Source organism: Lissotriton helveticus, chromosome 3_2 (assembly GCF_964261635.1).
Source record: "Lissotriton helveticus chromosome 3_2, aLisHel1.1, whole genome shotgun sequence".
In the NCBI taxonomy this organism is placed as follows: domain Eukaryota; kingdom Metazoa; phylum Chordata; class Amphibia; order Caudata; family Salamandridae; genus Lissotriton; species Lissotriton helveticus.
In genome coordinates, this window is record NC_136062.1 from 273,751,619 (window position 1) to 273,772,622 (window position 21,004).

General features: G+C 45.8%; 1 protein-coding gene across 3 annotated transcripts in view; it reads right to left on the reverse strand.

The window, feature by feature from the left end:
- DAPK2 (death associated protein kinase 2) overlaps nt 1-21,004 on the reverse strand; it is a 558,977-nt gene that overhangs the window by 425,600 nt on the left and 112,373 nt on the right. For all 3 annotated transcript variants that reach the window (XM_078685202.1, XM_078685200.1, XM_078685201.1), the window contains exon 2: nt 12,761-12,859. In XM_078685202.1, the coding sequence (XP_078541328.1) occupies nt 12,761-12,837 (77 nt within the window). In that variant the 5' untranslated portion in view covers nt 12,838-12,859. The remainder of the gene's footprint in view (nt 1-12,760; nt 12,860-21,004) is intronic.

Here is a 21,004-nt window from a genome sequence, read left to right on the forward strand (position 1 = left end):
AATCTCACGTCACGTTACCTCGCCTCCAGTGGGACAAGCGATTGCTTGTTAAAAATAAAAAAAATGAATACTTACCTCACATCAAGCACGAAGAGCCGACCGCTTCAAGGCAGATCCGTGACTTTTTACGGCTGTGCAGCTATTCAGATCTGAAACATTAAGATGGCTATCTCGTCTCACCCAATAATGTGTCAGTACACACTGCAACATTTAAAAGGAACCCCACCCACACGTACCTTCAAAGCGACTTCCCCCAAGCACCCGTGCGAACCTACCGCCAGCGCAGAGTTCCTCTGCCTTCCTCTCGGTGAATGTGAGCCATGAGGCAGGCGACCAGTTAATACAATGTAGCAGTGTAGCAGTGAAGCTTGTTTCCGGTCCAGGGAAGGCATGGCTTGGCAGTTCGGGCTGGACTGTTCCCATGAGGCACAGGGTCAGACTGATTTGCATATAGCCATGTCTGAACTGGGGTGGCTGAGTGAACTAAAGAACGGTGATGGATCAAACCCAGATCAGTTGACTGGGTGTGAGTGTTTGATTGGTTCTGATGCTCCGTCCATCACCACCCCCTTTTGTACCGCAGTGTACCTAACAGCATGACTTTGGGTACCATACTGGAAAGTATGTCAAGAATTTAGGACCTGATTACGAGTTTGGCGGATGGCATACTCCATCACAATCGCAACGGATATTCCATCCGCTGTATTACATGTTCCATAGGATAGAATGGAATTGTAATCTAGCGGACGGGAAATCCGCCACGTTTGTGACTGAGTAACCCTGTCCGCCAAACTTGTAATCAGGCTCCTAGTCTAATATGGAGTCAAAAATTATTGTTTTACAAAGCACCTTATGACCAGCAAATTAAAAAAAAACATTAAAACTACACACACAAAGCAAGTAATTTCAAAGGGATTTTTTAAAATATGGATCAGCATTTGATTAACATGAGTATCTAGTATTCACCTTCCAATATTTTAACTTATATAGACATAACAGGCATCGCCTTGATAAATGGTCTTATATTATCATCAAGGGGTTCTTGTGGCATCATAATCCAGGAGGGAGAGTGATTTGCAAATGTCATTAGATTCTCATTATGTGTTTTTAACTACATGTCCATTTTGGTGCAGTTAGCCTGAAAAAGATGCTTTTATCACATATGGAAATGCTTATTACAAAGATGAAAGCAAACTTGGTTGTTTGATATTAAAACCAGACAATCTTTTAAATCATGTTGTTAAGAAGGTACAGGTTATAGAGATAACACACTTTGCTTTATGCAAAAAAACACATTTTCTTTGTAAATTCAGAGATTTTTCTTTTTGCTTAGCTTTCATGAAGAGGATATACATTTAACAAAGGTGTATGGAAAGTATGAAGAGTGATTTAAAACGATAATTTAGATTTTTTCTAAACTAATAAAACATTTTTGTTTTTCATTAAAAAATGTGCTTTCATGTTGAATTGTGTGAGGGGCCAGTTGGAACGTAGCGTTAAATGCGAAACAACCATAGGAAAATAGACGCCCTGTGGGAAGTTTCATAAATGAAAAGCGGGAAGACAACAGAGAAGTGGAAAAGAGGCTGGCGGGGAGTGGGCAAATGGTGATTCAAGCACATAAAAGGAGGAAAAGAAGAGGATAGAACCATTAATCCATAAGAGTTACAAAAACAACACACACGGGTGACCTCTCCAGTGACACTGTCTGCATCCAGCTAGGTGAACAGTAGTGACATCTATGCTTGTAGTGATAATCTAGCAGTGGGTTTACAGTCCAGTGTCAAACCTCATCAATGTTATTGTGTTTGGATTCACTGGAAATAAACTAGTGCAAACTTCAATGCTTTGCAAGTTGGATCTTTATACACATTTTACAGACTAAATGGAATATATCACATGGTCCCCTTCACATGAACACAATACGTGTGGATTACTCTGCTGCACCGAGTGGTAGCAGGTGATGCTTCATACTTCGGATTCATACTGTTACAATGTTCAGTAGAATGCCAAAGGCTTGCCCAGGATTACCTTCTTGGAAGAGTGACAGGATGCCATCTGTTTCTATGTGGATTGTATATGTGTGTGTGGGTGGAGTTGACTGAGGGAGTGTGAGGTTGTTGTTGTAGCGTCCTTCCCGGTCTGGGAGCATGTAACAGACTATGCCACACATGGAGCTCTTGTTTGCACTTCTTTATTCTTCAGCATGCAACTGTTAACTGATCGCACTGTACCACAAACTTTATTAACCACACTCAGTCACACCCAACAGATTGAGTAATACTTGTAAGGAGTCTGCCAAGGACCACTAGAGGCCTCGTATGCATGAACAAGGTACGCAACATCTACCCCTTGGTTAAATAAAAAGTAAACAGATATATACATATATTCACATTGTAAATCCTCAATGAGTCATCGGGATGCTCACACCACTTTTCTAGATCCCGTTGAAGAGGTAGAGGAGGGCGCGTTCATCTGGCATCTTAGGAGAAGAGTCGATGCTTGATTTGGGCACTCATGTGGATGTGCCTCACTCATGAGGTCTGGAGCCGATGAACATTGAGGCAAATACTTAACCACATCGCTGCGGCGGCTATTCCGCCGCAGCGCTAAAGGGGTGGGGGGCCGTGCGGCGGGCCCATGCTGGTGACGGAACTGCTCCGACACCAGCCGCGATTGAGCTGTGCTCATGATGGAGCGGTTCCATCATGGCCCCGCCCGCTTAATAGAACGCGCCGCACAGGCGCGAAATCAGCGCCGCGCAGGCACGTCGGGCGTGCCATGACAGAACCGCTCCGTCATCAGCACAGCGCCAACGCGGCTGATGATGGAGCGGTTCCGTCATCAGCACGGAAGGAGTTAAAATGTGACAAGCCTCTGGTTATGGATCTTCCAGGTTGTTGGGCAGTTACCATATGTCCTTTGCTCACCCCATATTTTAGGGGCTCAGCATCAAACAAAGTGCCAGTCTTGCGTGTCTACTGTTGCTTGACAAGAAAGCGGTCTCCTTTCTTAAAGACAGTGTTTCGAGTGCCTCAGCACTTATCAGTGTAAGCCTTCATGTTGCATTTGTGAGAGGTGTCAGTGACACAACTCTCATTAGGGTCTCTTAACTGGCTGGTGGTCCATTGGGGTATCTTTATTCCAAGAGCTATCTCAAACAGCAAGGCAGCAGGATTTTCTCCTGTTAGGGAATGAGGAGTGGAATGGTAAGCCCGAAAGGCTGGGCGTAAAAGCAACATAAGGTAAATACCTTCTAGCACAGCACACTGAACCACCCATTTCCAAGTATTCATAAATCGTTCAACAACGCCATTTGCCTGTGGCTAGAGAGGTGTGCTTTGCTCATGTTTGATGTTCAAATGGTTAAGAAAGTCTTTGAACTCTCTGCTATTGAAGGGTGGACCGTTGTCAGGTTTGACAATGGAAGGAACGCCCCATGTTGCGAAAATGTCACCCAGCCTCTTGATGACGTTATCATGTATGGGTGATGATAAGTCTCCCACTAGAGTAAGATGTGAGTATTCATTGACAACTACCATGAAATGATGTCCATTATTGAGGGGGCTGAAGAAGTCAACCGTGATCCCTTTCCAGGCCTGCTTAGGGAGATCAGACATATTTAGCAGATGCTGAGTCGATTTGGGAGACAGACAATTGCACAGATGACACATTTTCAGTTCCCTTTCAACTCGTTCATCAAGATGCGGGAACCACATTTGATCCCAGTTGGCTTTCTTAGTAGTGGCAATGCCAAGATGTCCTTCATGCACCAGTTCAATAACGTGTTGCCTCAGGCTTTCAGTGATAACTATTCTCACCCCTTTACTAGGATACCATCACATGTAACAGAAAGTTCTTCCTGAACATTCTTGAATTTCTGGTACTCAACATCATCTGTAAGAGGTTGAGCATGTTTCCTCCATGACTATGTTGCACTGATTTCTTTAAGCTTGATCATATCTTTGTCAGTACTATTAGCTGTCAGAATTTGTTCAATAGAAAGAGCTGCAGGGACACTTGAGTTTGCTATGAAATTGATGTACCCCTCAGCGGCTTTGGACATTGTACTATGATGCGGTAGCGGTACTTGTGAAAAATAGTCTGCAGGGTTTTGATTCTTCCCCAGTTTATGCACAATAGTGTAATCATACTCTTGCAGACGAATATACCTCTTCACTCCACATGTAATGAATAAGCATGCTGTCACAACGCGGTCGTAACAACGAACGCGTTGTGACAACGCATACCATTACTCCTCAAGTCGTTACAACGACTTGCGGAGGGGGGGCGCTGGATGTTGGAATAGTAAAATTTACTATACTATATAAAACAGTTTACTATTCCAACTCCAGTCTGTGTGGACTTTAGGGAAGGTTTTGGATTTTAAATCCAACACCTTCTCCCCCCCTCCGCAAGTCGTTGTAACGACTTGCGGAGTAATTGTATGCGTTGTCACAACGCGGTCATTGTAACAACAGCGTTGTGACAGCATGCGGACTCACGGATGCGGGGTGAATGTGCTTCACCCTTGCAGAAGCATCCCCCCACCTCTCGTTGCGAGGGGGCATCTTGGCTTTCAGATTTCCGAAAATGGTGAGCAACACCCGATGATCTGTGGCAAGGGTGAAATGCTTTCCATTCAGAAACACATTGAAGTGTTCTCAAAGCTAAGTTTTCTTTCTCAGGTTGAGAATAAGCAAATTTGGTCTGAGATAGACTCTGGCTAGCATAAGCCACACTGTGTCTCTGAGCATCGGGCTGTTCATTGTGTTGAGCAAGGATCACGTCTAACCCCATTGGGCTTGCATCTACTATCTCTGTATGCCATTTCAGATCAAAGTAAGATGTTTCAGTTGCATTTTCAATGGTGTGTTTTATTTAATTGAAACTTCGGTCATATTCAGATGGCCATTCAAATGGAACATCTTGCTTTGTCAGTTCTCTTAGAGGGGCACTCACAGTGGCAAAATGACGAATATACCTGAAGCAGCAGTTGGCAATGCATAAATAGGATCACTGCATGGTCACATCTGTTGGATGACAAGTAGATGACAATGCTTGTACCTTTCCGGGGTCAGGAGTCATTCCCTTTTCAGAGAAAATATGACCAAAGAATTTAAGTCTGTTTTTGTGAAACTCACACTTCACTGCATTTAGTGTGAGACCTGAACCAGCAAGCAGACAGCATACATCATTGTGGGAGTGGCTAGAGTGCTTCTGGAACTTTCTGCCACCCATCTTCTCGTCTCTCTGTTACGCACTTGGTTTTTGTTTTACTTTGCAAATCGTTATGAAATGGTTTTCTTTCCTGCAGCCTTTGCTTATCTGTCCGATGTAGGGACATTTACCTTCATGTGGAAAGGAAAATCCAAAGAGAAAACACAACTTCTTTTTCTTCAGAGACATCACTCTGTGGGCCTCGGACTTGTGTTTCTGCTTACTTTTCATACTCAATGCTGATTCATTTTAGGTTGTTTCAGCTTCCATATAAGCAGCCTGTAAATCAGCATGTCCCTCTATTCTTGCAGCCATGAGCACTTTCTCCAAGCTGAGCATTTCTCACAGAATGTGTCATCAGAATGATTTGGAGAGGCAACCATTGATAACTCTAAGATACATGGCTGCCTCATCATTGAAGTCAGCTTTATAAGTGTATCAAGGGTCAAAACAAACTCATCCATAGTCTCACCAGGTTGCCGTCTTGCTTGGATGAAGGTGCACCTTTCATAGTTGACATTCGACATTTGATTGAACTTGGCTTCCTGCGTCTTCTTGATTTGATGGTATGATACTTCATCAGTTTGTGATATCTTCTTTGATCAATTCTTTTACTCTGTCACCTGTGAGGTTCTATAAGTATTTGATGATCTTTTGTCATCTGCTTCTTCTATGGCATCTATTAAGTCATTGAACATTTCGATCCAGTCCATCTGAGGCCAATATTCTGCTTTATGGCCATATTGAATGGAGGTGGTGGGTTCAGGAACACAGCAGCATCGTATTTTAAGCTGTTTCCTATGGAAATTGAGAGTATATGTTGTTCAGGCAGAGTTTGGCTTTCTACATCTCTTGGCTGGGCAGCACCTCTGTAAGCATATACCTGCTCACTAGTACTTGGGTCGTCGCGCCCGAGCTGAGGTTGGCGGGCGCCATCTTCTATCTTCTCAGTCAGTAATTGTTTTGCTTCTTGCATGTGCTCTCAACTTTATGCATTGTACCTGGCTGCCCCTGCCTTTAGCATTTCTCTGGGCCTGGTAGTCTTTGACTTTAGCGCTTTCCTGCACCTGGCTGTCACTGCCTTTAGCACGTTTTTCGAGGGTCTCTCAAAAGCTGGAGTTGCACTTTGACTCCACCGCTGCACTGCGTTGGTCTTAGTGGACCGCTTCTTCGGGTGCGCGTGGCACTCACAAGCAGTTTGCTGAACCATGTCAAACTCTCAGGGAGAGCAGTCTTGTATTCTTGGGGGTCACATATCCCCTACCTCAGAGCCAGTTGTATCGTCATGTCCTGCCCGGGAGCATGTAACAGACCACACCACACACAGAACTCTGGTTTTCATGTCTTTATTCTTCTGCATGCAACCATTAACGGAAACTTTATCAACCACACCAACAAATTATGAAATACTTGAGACCTCACGTTGCGATCGTAGCGTGTGGTGGATTCCCCTATCTGGCAACAGAAGTTGATACACAAATAAATGTGTGCATCTCTGGATAGAAATATTAGAACTTAGATAAAGGAAATTTTTTCACTGGATGCCCAAACAGTCCGTAATCAGGGACATAAAGTTAGAAAACAGAAATCGCAGAATAATACCTTGCTTCAGCATATTTACAACTCAATACATTTTTTAGCTTCGACTATCACGCAAGAAGTGCCTCACAGCCATCCACATATAAAAGGATCTGTGAAATCACTAGATTGATAGATACAAGAAACCAACTCTAATCCATTGTGGCCCATTTTCCTGATGAAGGCACAGCTCAGTGCAGAAACGTGCGTCGAACACGAGAGATCACTACTTGTGTGCCACACTGTTTTCTCTTCTTTAATATTGAAATTGTTATTATTGCATTTATCTGAAATGTAGAACAATCGCAATTTTTAATGTACAGTGTCTTTGAGGATTGAATGAAGATGAATGAGTGAGTTTGTATGGGACCTTGTCTTTTTAAAGAAATGAATTTTCTTACATTATCATCAATTAAAATGATGTCGATTTTGTAAAATATATCCAGATCCAGTTGGTTATCCTTTCATCCAGACTAGTTTGTTATTAATTGTTGACATTTCAGATAATGTCTATAATTTTGTTGCCTTAAGTCTGTACACTAGATTGGATAGTCCCTGCCTTAAGGAACAGTACCCTTCCAGTAGTGGGCCTCTCTCTTTGCAATACACTTGTAACTTCTACAAGTCGTAAACTTTACAAATCCTGAAATGAATGAATTAAGTACTTCACACCTGTCCAAGGTTTTATAAGATTCACAGCTCTGGTAGATTTTAAAGTCAACCAACCACTTATTTAGGTTTTAGGTGAAAGAGATCATAAGTTCTTTGAAAAGTGATGAATCAGTGGCGTAGCTAGACCTACTGCCACCCAGGGCAGCCCTGAGTTTGCCGGCCAGAGCAGGTAAAAGTGTGGGGGTGGCGGCGATGGATGACTTGTTCCGGGAAGGTGGAAGGGGGAAGGTGGTGGATGACAGACATCTTGTTCTTGGGGGGCGGGGATGATGGTAGTCGACAGACATGACTTGCTCACCTCCGTGGCCCCCAAAAAGAGTGCCGCCTGAGGCTGACCGCCATCCCCCTGCTGCACCTAGCTACGCCACTGGTCTGAATTGTCATGCATTAGATCCACCACTGCCCCATGCACCATGGTGTAACATTGCACCATACAAAATAATTCTACTGCAGTGGGTACAGAATACAAAATGGTGCAATGCTGAGACGCTTTGCATAAAAGGCCACATACTTGTGCTTTAACGATAAACCACAACGTAGTCCTCATTCACCTCGATTGAGCAAACTGGACCTAAGATCAACATTAAATGGATTACAAAAGGAAAATTAGTCTACTGTCATGCTAGGGTAACACAGAGTCATCTGGTACCAGGAAAATCATTGGTCAACGTTGGTGGGGTAGAGGGAGAAAGCAGATCTTTCTGAAGACAAACCTGTCTTAGACATAATCAGATTTTGCAGGATTCCGACCTGCCTTTCCTTCTCAGGACCAATTTTTGAGGAAACATATTTTTTCTCGAGTCAAAAATGTCCGACTCATATGAAATATTTGGTAGCACTCTCAGAGTATGACAGAAACTCCTTTAGGTGACCCGAAGAAGCTTTAGGTCCTGCCTAACAGAACAGCTAGAAATGGATCCTATGTAGGTGATGGATAGAATGGACATATTCACTGCTACAGTACGTCTGCTGGGCATGTAAGGGAGTTGAGTCAGGATACTGGCAATGGCACCATGAGTTATGCCAGGGCAATGGCAATGAGGGTGGCTCGGGCTTTTAGGTCACTAGTACTGATATTAAATGAGATTATTGACAATGACAGTGCATGGTATTGCTTTCAGTGCAAGGCCACCATTTGTACTCAATAATAATCAATCTTCTAGTTAAATAGACTATATACTGAGTCAAATCACTTAGCCATAGGAGTGCAGAAGAATCGATGGCTACCACTAATACAAAACTATGCACTGGAGAAGACCAACTACATGTGTGTGGAGATGATGGTGAATCAAAATGGTCAGGGTCTGGAGTTTAGGAACTTATCATGGAATTGTTCTAGAACATAAGGGTGGTACAGATCCCACCTGGGAGAGGACTCATGCATAAATAGCTGCAGCAAGGCCAACAACAGCAAAGCTCCAGCAAAGGCAGAAGGTAAAGAAGAAGAAAAAGACACAAGGATTGTGAGGAGTAACTCAAGAATGACGAACAAGATCTGAGCTGAATAAACCAAGTCTGCCTGAATAATGCAGGGAGAATGCAGTGCTCTTCAAATTATATATGGCATATTATTTTCAAACACTAAAGTAAAGGCATACATTCTCACTTATATGAAGCAATTAATATAATATCATGACCATAATGCAATGTTGAGTGGGCAGACTGATTATAAACACTATCAGCAATAACCTAACAAATACAAATATCCTGAAACAAAATAAATCTAAAAATGAAAATACACAATAAGATCTCCAAACAGGTCACTGCCAGATACTGCAACATGAGAGCACAAAGACCCCAAAATGTCCAGTGCATGGCTAGAACATGGCCACTATCTATACATCCAATATGTTACAGACACAAACTAATAATGAATGAGATGGGAGACAAACACCATTTCTAAAAGGAAGCTTTAGAAATGTGTAAGGAAAAAGGATTTCTGCGTGAGGATGGTTTTAACTGAAGCAAGGTACCAAAACAACGAAAGGAACCCGCTTGGACGAGAAGATGTAGAACTGAAGTTCAAATGAAGTAAATAAAGTCATCACAATAAATCAAGAAACACAAAAACAGTATGATTTATTCAAGATTACACAAAGCACAACCTCTACCGAGAAGGTCAAATCAAAACAACTATCACACTTACAAAAGGTCTTCATATGAATCCTTTCAGATTGGCCCTGTACCACAATGTTTACACGGTTGAACATTGTATTGACCACTGGAACAGAGGTGGGGACCAGTCCATACCTCATGCTGCTCTTAAGGGGCTTGAAGGGTGGCCTGAAGGCAACATATATTAATGACCCACTATTCAACAGTGATGTATCAGGTCTTTAATCTGTCCGCTTAACATCCCTGGTCCTACCCTGAAGACAGGATCCTAGGGCTAGCAGTTTTTTGGCAGAACAAGTGTAAAGTTCAAGAGAAGCTACCTTACTAGATAACTGTGTGAGTGGTGGTAACCATGATGTACTAACAGTCCTATTGGTAAGAACTGACATAAGTGTGAAGTACGAGTTTAAAAAGTGTTTGGGAAAGGTAACTTTTGTAACAAAATGTAATATTTTTTCACTATACTTAACCACCATTCAAGGGTGTTTCCACACAAGGGATGCAGTCAAAATCTGTTGTCCCAACAAGGTGGCAAGAAACAAGGTACTTGAAAAGCCAACCTCAACAGATGAGATTTTTTTTTAGAATTTAATCTTTACTATTTGGATCAACAGAGAAAAGTGGGGCAAGGACTTTTAATTGTCTGTCATTGATTTCATACTTTAGAAAAAGCCAGCCGGTGGGTACCACTCACACCCTCATATCAGAACTCCAAATCAGATGTGTTGGATGACAGTCACCTATTTTCGAAGTGTGCCAATACCAGCTTGGAAACGAAATAAAAAATAACATATTGAACCTTCTAGAACTCTACCTAAACTTCCACAATTTCCCTTATAAACTGGGATAGTGAAAGCCCCCTACCTGGGCTGTCTGCACATTTGCAACCTAAACGTAAATGTTAGTCCACTGAGTCAACCTACAGGACTCTGCAATGCAGTTCACAAGGAGTCCACTTCAATAAAGCATAGAGTTACTCCCGCACATTAACTAGCAAATATTACATGGCTTTTTAGGGCTCGCTGCCGGTAGCAGCGCGAAGCGCTGCCGCAGCGAGTATTACAGTCACCGTGCTCACAGCCAAGGGAGTACAGAGCTGTGCACCAGCGGCTATTGGCCTGTGCCCGAGCCGATTGTGCTCTGTGAACGTGCACGTCTCCGGAAGACGTGCTGCGCCCGAGCTGGCTCCAGCTTGGTTTTTTTGGATCCATTTCGCGGCCGACGCAACTAAACGCTGACGTCTTGTTAATCGTTCTCATTGCCCCAACCTGCCACTTAACATCCCCGTGCAGTCCCCTACCCCCACCACCACCTCGTAATGTAGAGCACTGGGATTTATTAAGGCAGTCGCACTGCAGGCCCAATACGTTCTCACCGCCTTCTCTGCATCGGAGAGGACGTGGCACCAGCTAAAGAAACAATAACATAAACTGGAACGGATTTGGTGGTAGATTTCCACATTGCCTTGTGTGCACCGATCGTAAACATGCAGTAAAAATGCTGTGGTTCATTTTCAGGTCTGTAGCCCTTAAATCTTCTTTAGAGAAATTATCCTGCGCCCCACCCTCCATCACTGCTTGTTATTTTTAATCCTTTGGCGCCCTTTGCCGTCACTTTTAATGAGCATTTTCCTGTCTCAGCTCAATGACCAATTCATCAACAGCGCGCTTTATCTTTCACAAACGCTTGCTCGGTAGCCCTCTCTTACCCCACTTCTCCTCTCTCCTTCCAGGCACCTTGTCCCTCCCTCATTGCCCCCCTCTCCTTTCAGGCTTCTCGTTCCACCCTCGCTGCTCCACTCTCTCTCCAGGTTTCTTGTCCTCTCATGCTGCTCTCTTCCTCCTCTAGGCCTCACGTCCCTTCTCTGCTCCTCTCTCTTCCTCCAGGCCTCTCGTCCCTCCCCCTCTCTCTGAAAGTCTCTCGTCCCTCCCTCGTTGCTCTCCTCTCGATCCAGGCTTCTTGTCGCTCACTCGTTGCTCCCTTCTCCCTCCAGGCTTCTCATCCTCCCCTGCTGCTCTCTTCTCACTCCAGGCCTCTTGTCCCCCCTCTGCAGCTCTCCACTCCCTCCAGGCCTCTCGTCCCTCCCGTCTCCCTCCAAGCCGCTGGTCCCTCTCTTGTTGCTCGTCTCTCCCTCCAGGCTTCTCATCCCTCTCTTGTTGCTCCCCTCTCCCTCCAGGCTTCTTGTCCTCCCATGCTGCTTGTCCTCCCATGCTACTCTCTTCTCCCTCCAGGCCTCTCGTCATTTCCTTCTCCCTCCAGGCTTCTCATCCCTCCCTTGTTGCTCCCCTCCCCCTCTGCTTAATTTGAGCCGGTGGTTGCCGCACCCAGGATAATGTGCAGCATGGATAAATACTAATAAGGTCCCAAAGGCGAGACTGATTGCATTGCAAATGCTTGTGTTTGGGCTGTTCCCATTGTTTGAGTTGCTGCTTTTAAGCTTCTCCCGCTGTTGATTAATTGTGGTAGACTGTTGCCTTATTTGTTGTTTTTTAAGGAGGGGGGCTCTGCTGCACAACCATTCAACAACAACTGGTTCAAATATGTTCTCTCATTGTTTCAAGCTTTATTACAAATGTCACAAAAAGATGTTAATATTTCACTTCTGGTCTTGGATTTTCGTCACAATAAAATACACTGAACATAATCTTCACAAAAGTTATTTACAAAAGTTTAGGGTATTGCCATTAAACATTACAATAACTTTTATTTAAGTATTAATTATAAAAAAAATGCTATTGTTATTTGTAATATCAATACAGCTAAGTCACGTAAATGCAAAACATGTTGCATTACAAATGCTATAGGTGTCACATTTGCAAAAGTTATAGCTATTAGCATTGTAAATGACAAAGCTATTAATTTTGCTATTTTCAAAACCAACACATAAATACAAAATTTGTCATTTACAATACCAATAGCTCAAACTTTCCTAATGCGAGACCTATTGCATTGCAAATGCTTGTTTTAAGTGTTCCTTTAACAAAAAACTCCAAACCTGACTAGATGATTCACAAAGACTAATTCATTTTGCATTAAAAAAAGAATAAAAAATACAAGAAGCATTTCCAAAAGTGCATTCAACAATTGCAAAGCCATCCGATCAATGCAGAGTTCTGTATCAGCGGCCCTACAAAGGCTACAATCCATTGAATGACGTGCGCTTAGTGAACTGTACCTTCCCAGCTCTTCTCCTATTTCGTACAAGTCTTCCACCTTCTGCTGTTTGAACACCGCCATGGCTGGACTCCTCATTGATGCTCTGAGTTGGTTGCACCTAGAACAATGACGAAGAGGTTAGTTAGGTCTGCCACCCGCCTGTCAATCAATACCACAGCCACCAACACGACAGGCCCACATATTCAATGGCCCGGTTGTAAATAACATTTTACAGCAACCAGAACAACTTGAGCCGAGGACTTTGAGGGTGGAAGTGCCCACACATTTAAACCTTTCCACAAAATGACAGATTGCTTGGCTAGCTCTGTATTCAGTTAGGATGACTTCCAGAAATGCATTTACTGAAAGAGTAGAGCTCAGCTGCACAGATATGAAGCACACAGCGATGGCTGCCAGGGAACAGTGGCGGCAGGGTGTGGGGGATTAGAAAAAAAAGCACCAAAAAAAACAACTTACCTGCCGAACGCCGGCTGCTGCCTCTCCTCCGTCTCCCTCTGTTACTGGCTCCCGGCAGCACCCAGGCTCCCCTAGCCAATCACGACGCTGCTGTCACCAATATACCAGCAGCGTCGTGATTGGTATTGGCACTCAGACAGGGAGTGGGAGCCTATGCATGTTCTCCCCCCAGGCTGTGCAATACATGGAAAATATAAGGAGAACATGCTCAGTGCGCATGACTGTTCGGTCAGCCCAAGACGGCCGGCCCAATAGTCATGCGCACTTAAGTGCACCAACCACTCCTTCCCCTGCTGGCTGTGACGACAGTCCAGCCCTTCCCCATAAAACTGCCTCAGTACGAAAAAATAAAATGATAATAACATTGTGATATCATTTTATTTTTCCTTTTTGCACTGCTCAAAGAGCAGTGGGGCAGCGCTCCTCCGCCTTAGCAGAGGTTCTGCCGCTGGAAGCACACAGTGAAAAGAAGCGGTGTGGGGCTAGTAAGCAGCATAGCATGAGACAGGCAACTGGGAAGATACAAATGTTTGGAAGAAACACCACCCAACTTAGAGTACAGTAGATTCCCTTTCAGGATAGCTAACTTCATGCCAATAAACAATCACGCACAAGGCCCTGCAAAAGTTCACGGGTGTCGCCCACATTTATTTAGTAGAATGGGTATAATAAGGGTAAATCATGAAGGGAAGTACGGTGTGCATGAGGGCCAGTTGGGTACGTAGAACTCAGCAGTCAACCTGCGTTATTGTGTACACATGTGGCATCATATGGGTCAATTCAACAGAGCACCCGGGGGCTCAAGCCGGTGATAATGGATACCACCTTACTTACTCTGCCTTGTACTTATACAGAATGTGGAATGTACACATGGGGAATAAGTATCTGAGAACCTTGAATGGTACCAGTTTGAGAGACACGGTTGGTCTTTGATATCAGTGCCCTCAGTCTCTTTCTTCTCTGTCTATCTGCCAAAATATTGATGTCTGTCCCTCAAGTCTCATGTACGTTCTTCAGAAGCTTTGTCCCGCCTCTATAACTGGCCACTGCACTGTCTGGATACAGAGACTGTCCTACTTGGAAGGCAAGGGATGGAATGAAGGGTGCTGTGGTCCTTTTGACTCCACCCAGTGGCACACAATCTGTCATAATATGGCAGTGCATTGTCTCACTTTGCTTTTTCAGTAGACTTCCCGCATGTTTCCACTGCAGACAGATTCTGTTTTTAAGGCGTATGTCAGTTAGTCTGGGGAGACAGAATTTTGCATAGATTGGAAACACTGCACAAGGAAACGTGAGTTCGCGAGTCTGGCGTGGTCAACCACCTGTCACTCGGGAAAACAGGGGCTCGCGGTCAATGTCCTCATGACTGCTGCTGATGTCCCTGGGACCTCCATTTTCACTGCTACCAGGGCTAGTCTGATGCACCGCCTTTACCCATGAGGGCTGCCGTGCATGCCAGTGCCAGTGCTGGAGTGCCAGGGTCTCGTCTGGAATAGGCTGACCCTGATGTGTGCTGCAGTGGGCGGATGAAAACTGTGAATGACACAACACAGACCAATGGACGAGGAAGGCGGGCAGAAGGCCATTTTAAATATATTATATATATATTATTTAAGTAAAATGAGAATTCTCCAGTGAAATGGCTGGACTCACCATGAGTAAAGAGGCAAATCTACCCGTTTCCAGCACATGTTAGCGAGGCACATTCATACCAAAAGAACCAAACTGACTCTGCGATTCTCCCTGCGCATTTCCGCAGGATGCAACCCTTAGCTAGTGTCAGACCAAAAAAAAAAATGGTACTCACAGAGAGGGGTACAGCCACAAGGAAATAACAAGCATTAGAAATGCAATCGGGCTCGGATTTATTTGAGTTTGAGCTAATGGCATTGTAAATGCCAATGTCTTTTTGCCATGTGTTATGGAGTGTGTGCATGTGGTGTGTAGTGGAAGTATGTTGGTTGAATTGTAATTTTACCAATGGTGGCATGCTGTGCTTTATATGAATATGTTTAAAAGTAAAGTGTACCATACTGCGATTGCTTGGTGGAAAAGTGCACTGCCGGCTGGAGGTGTGTGTGCCTGGTGGAAGGGTGCACTGACGGCTGGTGGGTGTGTGCTTGGTAAAAGCGTGCACAGATGGATGATGGCTGTTGGTGTTTGTGCATGGTGAAAGCATTCATTGACGGCTGGGGGTGTGTTGTTGTGTGTGTTGTTTTCTGTGTGCTGGTGAGTGTGTGCTGGTGAGTCTGTGGGGGTGAGCCTGGGGAGTGAGTGTGGTGGTGAGTGTGTTGTGTTGAGTGGTGACAAGTGTGTGGTGTTGAGAGACTGAGGTGTGTGGTTTGTGTGTGCGTTATGTGTGTGTGGTGTATGTGTGTGTGGTGTTTTCTGCACACTCACACACTGCCCCGTAACATTCACACACTGCTCACCCACACACTCCCAATGTCACCCTGCATAGTCACACACTGTCACATAGTCACACACTCAGCAGCACACAGCACTCAACAACACTCTGCCCTCAACAGCACTCTGCCCTCAACAGCACTCTGCAATCAACAGCACTCTGCAATCAACAGCACTCTGCCCTCAACAGTACACAGCACTCTGCCCTCAACAGCACACAGCACTCTGCCCTCAACAGCACACAGCACTCTGCCCTCAACAGCACACAGCACTCGGCCCTCAACAGCACACAGCACTCTGCCCTCAACAGCACACAGCACTCGGCCCTCAACAGCACACAGCACTCAACAGCACACAGCACTTTGCCCTCAACAGCACACAGCACTCTGCCCTCAACAGCACACAGCACTCTGCCCTCAACAGCACACATCACTCTGCCCTCAACAGCACACAGCACTCAACAACACACAGCACTGCACTCAACAGCACTCTGCCCTCAACAGCACTCTGTCCGCAACAGCACTCTGCCCTCAACAGCCCTCTGCCCTCAACAGCACTCTGCCCTCAACAGCACTTAACAGCACTCTGCCCTCAACAGCACTTAACAGCACTCTGCACTCAACAGCATTCTGCACTCTGCACTCAACAGGATTCTGCACTCTGCACTCAGCAGCATTCTGCACTCTGCACTCAACAGCACTCTGCACTCAACAGCATTCTGCACTCAACAGCACTCTGCACTCAACAGCACTCTGCACTCAACAGCACTCTGCACTCAACAGCACTCAACAGCACACTGCACTCAACAGCACTCTGCATTCAACAGCACTCTGCACTCTGCACTCAACAGCACTCTGCCCCCAACTGCACTCTGCCCCCAACAACACTCTGCCCCCAAAAGCACTCTGCCCCCAACAGCACTCTGCCCCCAACAGCACTCCGCCCCCAACATCACTCTGCCCCCAACAGCAGTCTGCCCTCAACATCACACAGCACTCACCAGCACACAGCACACACTATCAACAGCACACATCACTCTGCACTCAACTGCACTCAGCACTCAACAGCACTCAACTGCCCTATGCCCTCAACAGCACTCTGCCCTCAACAGCACTCTGCCCTCAACAGCACACAGCACTCAACAGCACACAGCACTCAACAGCACACAGCACTCAACAGCACACAGCACTCTGCACTCAACAGCACTCAACAGCACTCTGCACTCAACAGCACACAGCACTCTGCACTCAACAGCACTCAACAGCACTCTGCACTCAACAGCACTCTGCCCTCAACAGCACTCTGCCCACAACAGCACTCTGCCATCAACAGCACACAACACTCAACTGCACACAGCACTCAACAGCACACAGCACTCAACAGCACACAGCACTCAACAGCACACAGCACTCTGCCCTCAACATACAGACGCTTAAGGCTGCTCCTGAGCGGTCGTTTTTACTGAAAACGCTATTTTAAACCCTTAACAAATAAGCCTGCAATTGTGTATTGAATTTCCCCTTGTGTCCGCCCCCCCCCCCCCCCTCGAGTCATTTTTTGCACACTTAGGGGTCGATAATTCTTATTAGGACACGCCAGCACTTTTAAATCAGTTTTCCCCGCTTCCCAGGCGCAGCTTGGCCGTCCTCGAGGCTAAGTCACCGGGTCCCGGATTGTTGGTATTGGCGGCCATCTTAGGTTGGGCGCTATTGAACGAGCGCTCTACTCGCTCTATTTAAGGAAGGGCTCTCCACCAAATCAGGAGATTGCCCATACAGACGCTTAAGGCTGCTCCTGAGCGGTCGTTTTTACTGAAAACGCTATTTTAAACCCTTAACAAATAAGCCTGCAATTGTGTATTGAATTTCCCCTTGTGTCCGCCCCCCCCCCTCGAGTCATTTTTTGCACACTTAGGGGTCGATAATTCTTATTAGGACACGCCAGCACTTTTAAATCAGTTTTCCCCGCTTCCCAGGCGCAGCTTGGCCGTCCTCGAGGCTAAGTCACCGGGTCCCGGATTGTTGGTATTGGCGGCCATCTTAGGTTGGGCGCTATTGAACGAGCGCTCTACTCGCTCTATTTAAACGGTCAGTCATGCCTCCGCGCAGCGGACGCGGACAGCGGACCTGCGCCGGAGGTGCGCCAGAGGTAAGCCCGTTTGCACCCGTTCGCGCTCGGACGGGCCCAGGGGCCAGTATCTCTGAGCGCTCTTCTAGCTCTTTACAGACCTACTCCCGCCTGACTCTCCTTGCACTTAAGAGTATCTTGCCGCCCTCTTGCATTCATTCTATAAATCCAGCGGCATGCCGTCCCCTCTGTCAACACTGCCCATTTAGAACCACGGAAGCGGACATTAACACAATTAAAACAGAAGGTATCTTGAAAATGGCTTTGGTCAACTGTCGCTCATTACCTAAACATGCCATTGAAATTTCCTTGTTAATCCAAGATCTTGGACTTGACATTCTCTTTTTAACTGAAACGTGGTTGGGATCCACGTCTGGCCCAGATATTGTCCAGGCTCTTCCTCCGGGATATTTGATACAACGTAGGGATAGACAACTTAAAGTTGGAGGAGGGATAGCCATAGTATGTAGGGAGTCTCTAACCTGTCGTATGATCGACAGCTCCATCCCTGATTGTGAAAGTGCACAATTTGCTATCACTGTATCCCCAGAAGTGTCATTTTCTGGACTCTTAATTTACCGTCCACCTGGCGCCATTGGACAATTCCAGGAAGGAATTATTGAATCAACTATAGAGTTGGCTAGTAAAGTCTCCAATTTCATAGTATTGGGAGACCTGAATCTTCATTTCAATAACCCCTCAGATACTATTGCCACTGAATTAACTAAGGATCTTGCGGCATGTGAACTGAATCTGATAGTCTTCCATCCCACCCACTCTAAAGGGAACCTTTTAGACCCTATATTTTCAAACATCGTGGATTTAACATCAGCCGAGCCATACCCTATTCCTTGGACAGATCATATGCTCATCCCCTTCACCTGGAATACACCCACACCCGGTCCAGCAAAACTGCCCAGTAAAACTCTGAGTAGGCGGTGGACAAAATTAGACATGAATGACTGGATAGAGGCACTGAACACGAGCGAACCCCAGGCCAACCAGGACATTGGCAGGGCTAATGTGGAATTTAACCAATGGATTGAATTATCATTGGATAAGGTGCTTCCAAAAATAAACATCTCAAAAAAGAAAGGCTCCACTAAACAACCTTGGTTTACTTCTGAGCTAAGGTCACTAAAACAAGAATGTAAACGGTTGGAGAGACAGTGGCGAAAACATTTCGAGGAAGAGAGAAAAACCAAATATAAACTCTCTCTAAAAAAATATAAATCCGCCCTTAACGTGGCCAAATCCACTTTTTTCGCAGAAAAAATAGAGATCTCGGCCAATGCCCCAAGAGAGATGTTCAAGATAGCTAACTCTCTGTTAAAAGCCCCCGACCCGCCATCACCACCACTCAGCACGGAGGAGGCTGATGCTCACTGCAACAACCTGGCAAATTTTTTTGCTGAAAAAATTCAGAAGATCCTCCTGTCCCTCCCCCCTCTATCTTTGGAAGAACCAATCCTCCCTCTGCCTGATGAAACTGATTTCACTCTGCCTTGCCTTTCTTTCTTCTCCCCCCTTAGCACTGAGCCTTTACCCTCACTCTTCAACTCTGTAAAAAGCGGATCCCCGTTAGACCCAGCCCCTATGAATATTCTAAAGCTGGCCCTGCCTAATATCAGTACACACATCATCCATCTAGTCAACACCTCACTTGAATCAGGAAGGGTACCCCAAGACTGGAAACTGGCCATGGTTAGGGCCCTGTTAAAAAAGCCTCATCTCGACCCCCAGGACTTTTCCAACTATCGTCCCATTTCCTTGCTCCCGGGCATTAGTAAACTTGCCGAGAAATGGGTAAATAAACAATTAGCATCCTTTTTGGAGACCCACAACCTACTCCATCCAACCCAAACTGGGTTTCGGAGAGGGCAGGGAACGGAGACGGCACTGTTGAGGGTGGTAGAGGATTCCAGGAGGATTCTGGACGCAGGTGGCAGCGCGGCCATTATCCTTCTGGACCTCAGTGCCGCCTTCGACACGGTGAACCACCGGGTCCTCCTGTCTCGTCTCAGAAAGCTGGGCGTCAAAGACAGGGCACTCATGTGGCTGGAATCCTTTCTTGGTGACAGATCTTTTAAGGTCTTCTCAGAAAATAGCTGCTCTCCACTAATGCCATTACAGTGTGGGGTGCCACAGGGTTCCTCCCTTAGCCCCACACTGTTTAATGTATATATGGCGCCCCTGGCGGAAGTAGTAGCTCCCTTTGGGATCCAACTGGTAAGCTATGCTGACGACACCCAGCTAGTTGTCTCTCTCAATCAGGTGGAATCCGCCCCCTCCAGGCTTTGCCGTTGCCTGGAGGCAGTAGCAAACTGGATGGACTTGTCCCACTTGAAATTGAATGGAGGAAAAACAGAGCTGATGCTATTAGGAAAACGAGCCATATTCAATAACACGATACATTGGCCCCCTTGTATGGGTCCAGGACCTACCCCAAAGACCGAGATAAAGAGTCTCGGGTTTTGGTTGGATGCAGAGTTGTCATTCAAGAACCAGGCAAGGAGGACAGTGGCCACCTGCTTCGGACTGCTGAAAACAATTCGGAAAATCCTCCCTCAGCTACCCGAAGCAGCAAAGAAAACCATAGTCCAGTCCCTTATTCTGTCTAGGCTGGACTATGGAAATGCTATCTATCTTGGAGCCCCCGTGTCGGTTATCCGGCAACTTCAGGTTGTCCAGAATTCCGCAGCACGGCTACTTACGGGCACCAACCATCGTACATCAGCCAAGCCCGCACTCTGCACCTTGCACTGGCTCCCCATAAAGGAGCGAATCCATTTTAAGACACTCTGCACGGTCCATAAAACACTCTATGGGAGTGGCCCCCCCATTCTAGATGACATGATCAGACCATACAAACCCACCAGGAATCTCCGCTCGAACCAACAAAACCTGCTGATAGCTCCCAGGATCAGCAGAGCCCGCACAGGAGGTCGTCTGTTCTCCCACAATGCGGCTGGGCTGTGGAATGCTCTTCCTCCACCTCTTCGTCAGGAGCCTAACCTTCTTGTCTTTCGGAAAAAGTTAAAAACTCTTCTGTTTCCAAAAACTAGATAATTCAGATCTCCTTTTTTAATTCATCCCTGTCTGGTCAGTTTTAAGCGCTGGGATGCTCCCGAGTGGCCATGCGCTATAAAAGAACCTTTTAATAATAATAATAATAATAACAGCACTCTGCCCTCAACAGCACTCTGCCCTCAATAGCACTCTGCCCTCAATAGCACTCTGCCCCCAATAG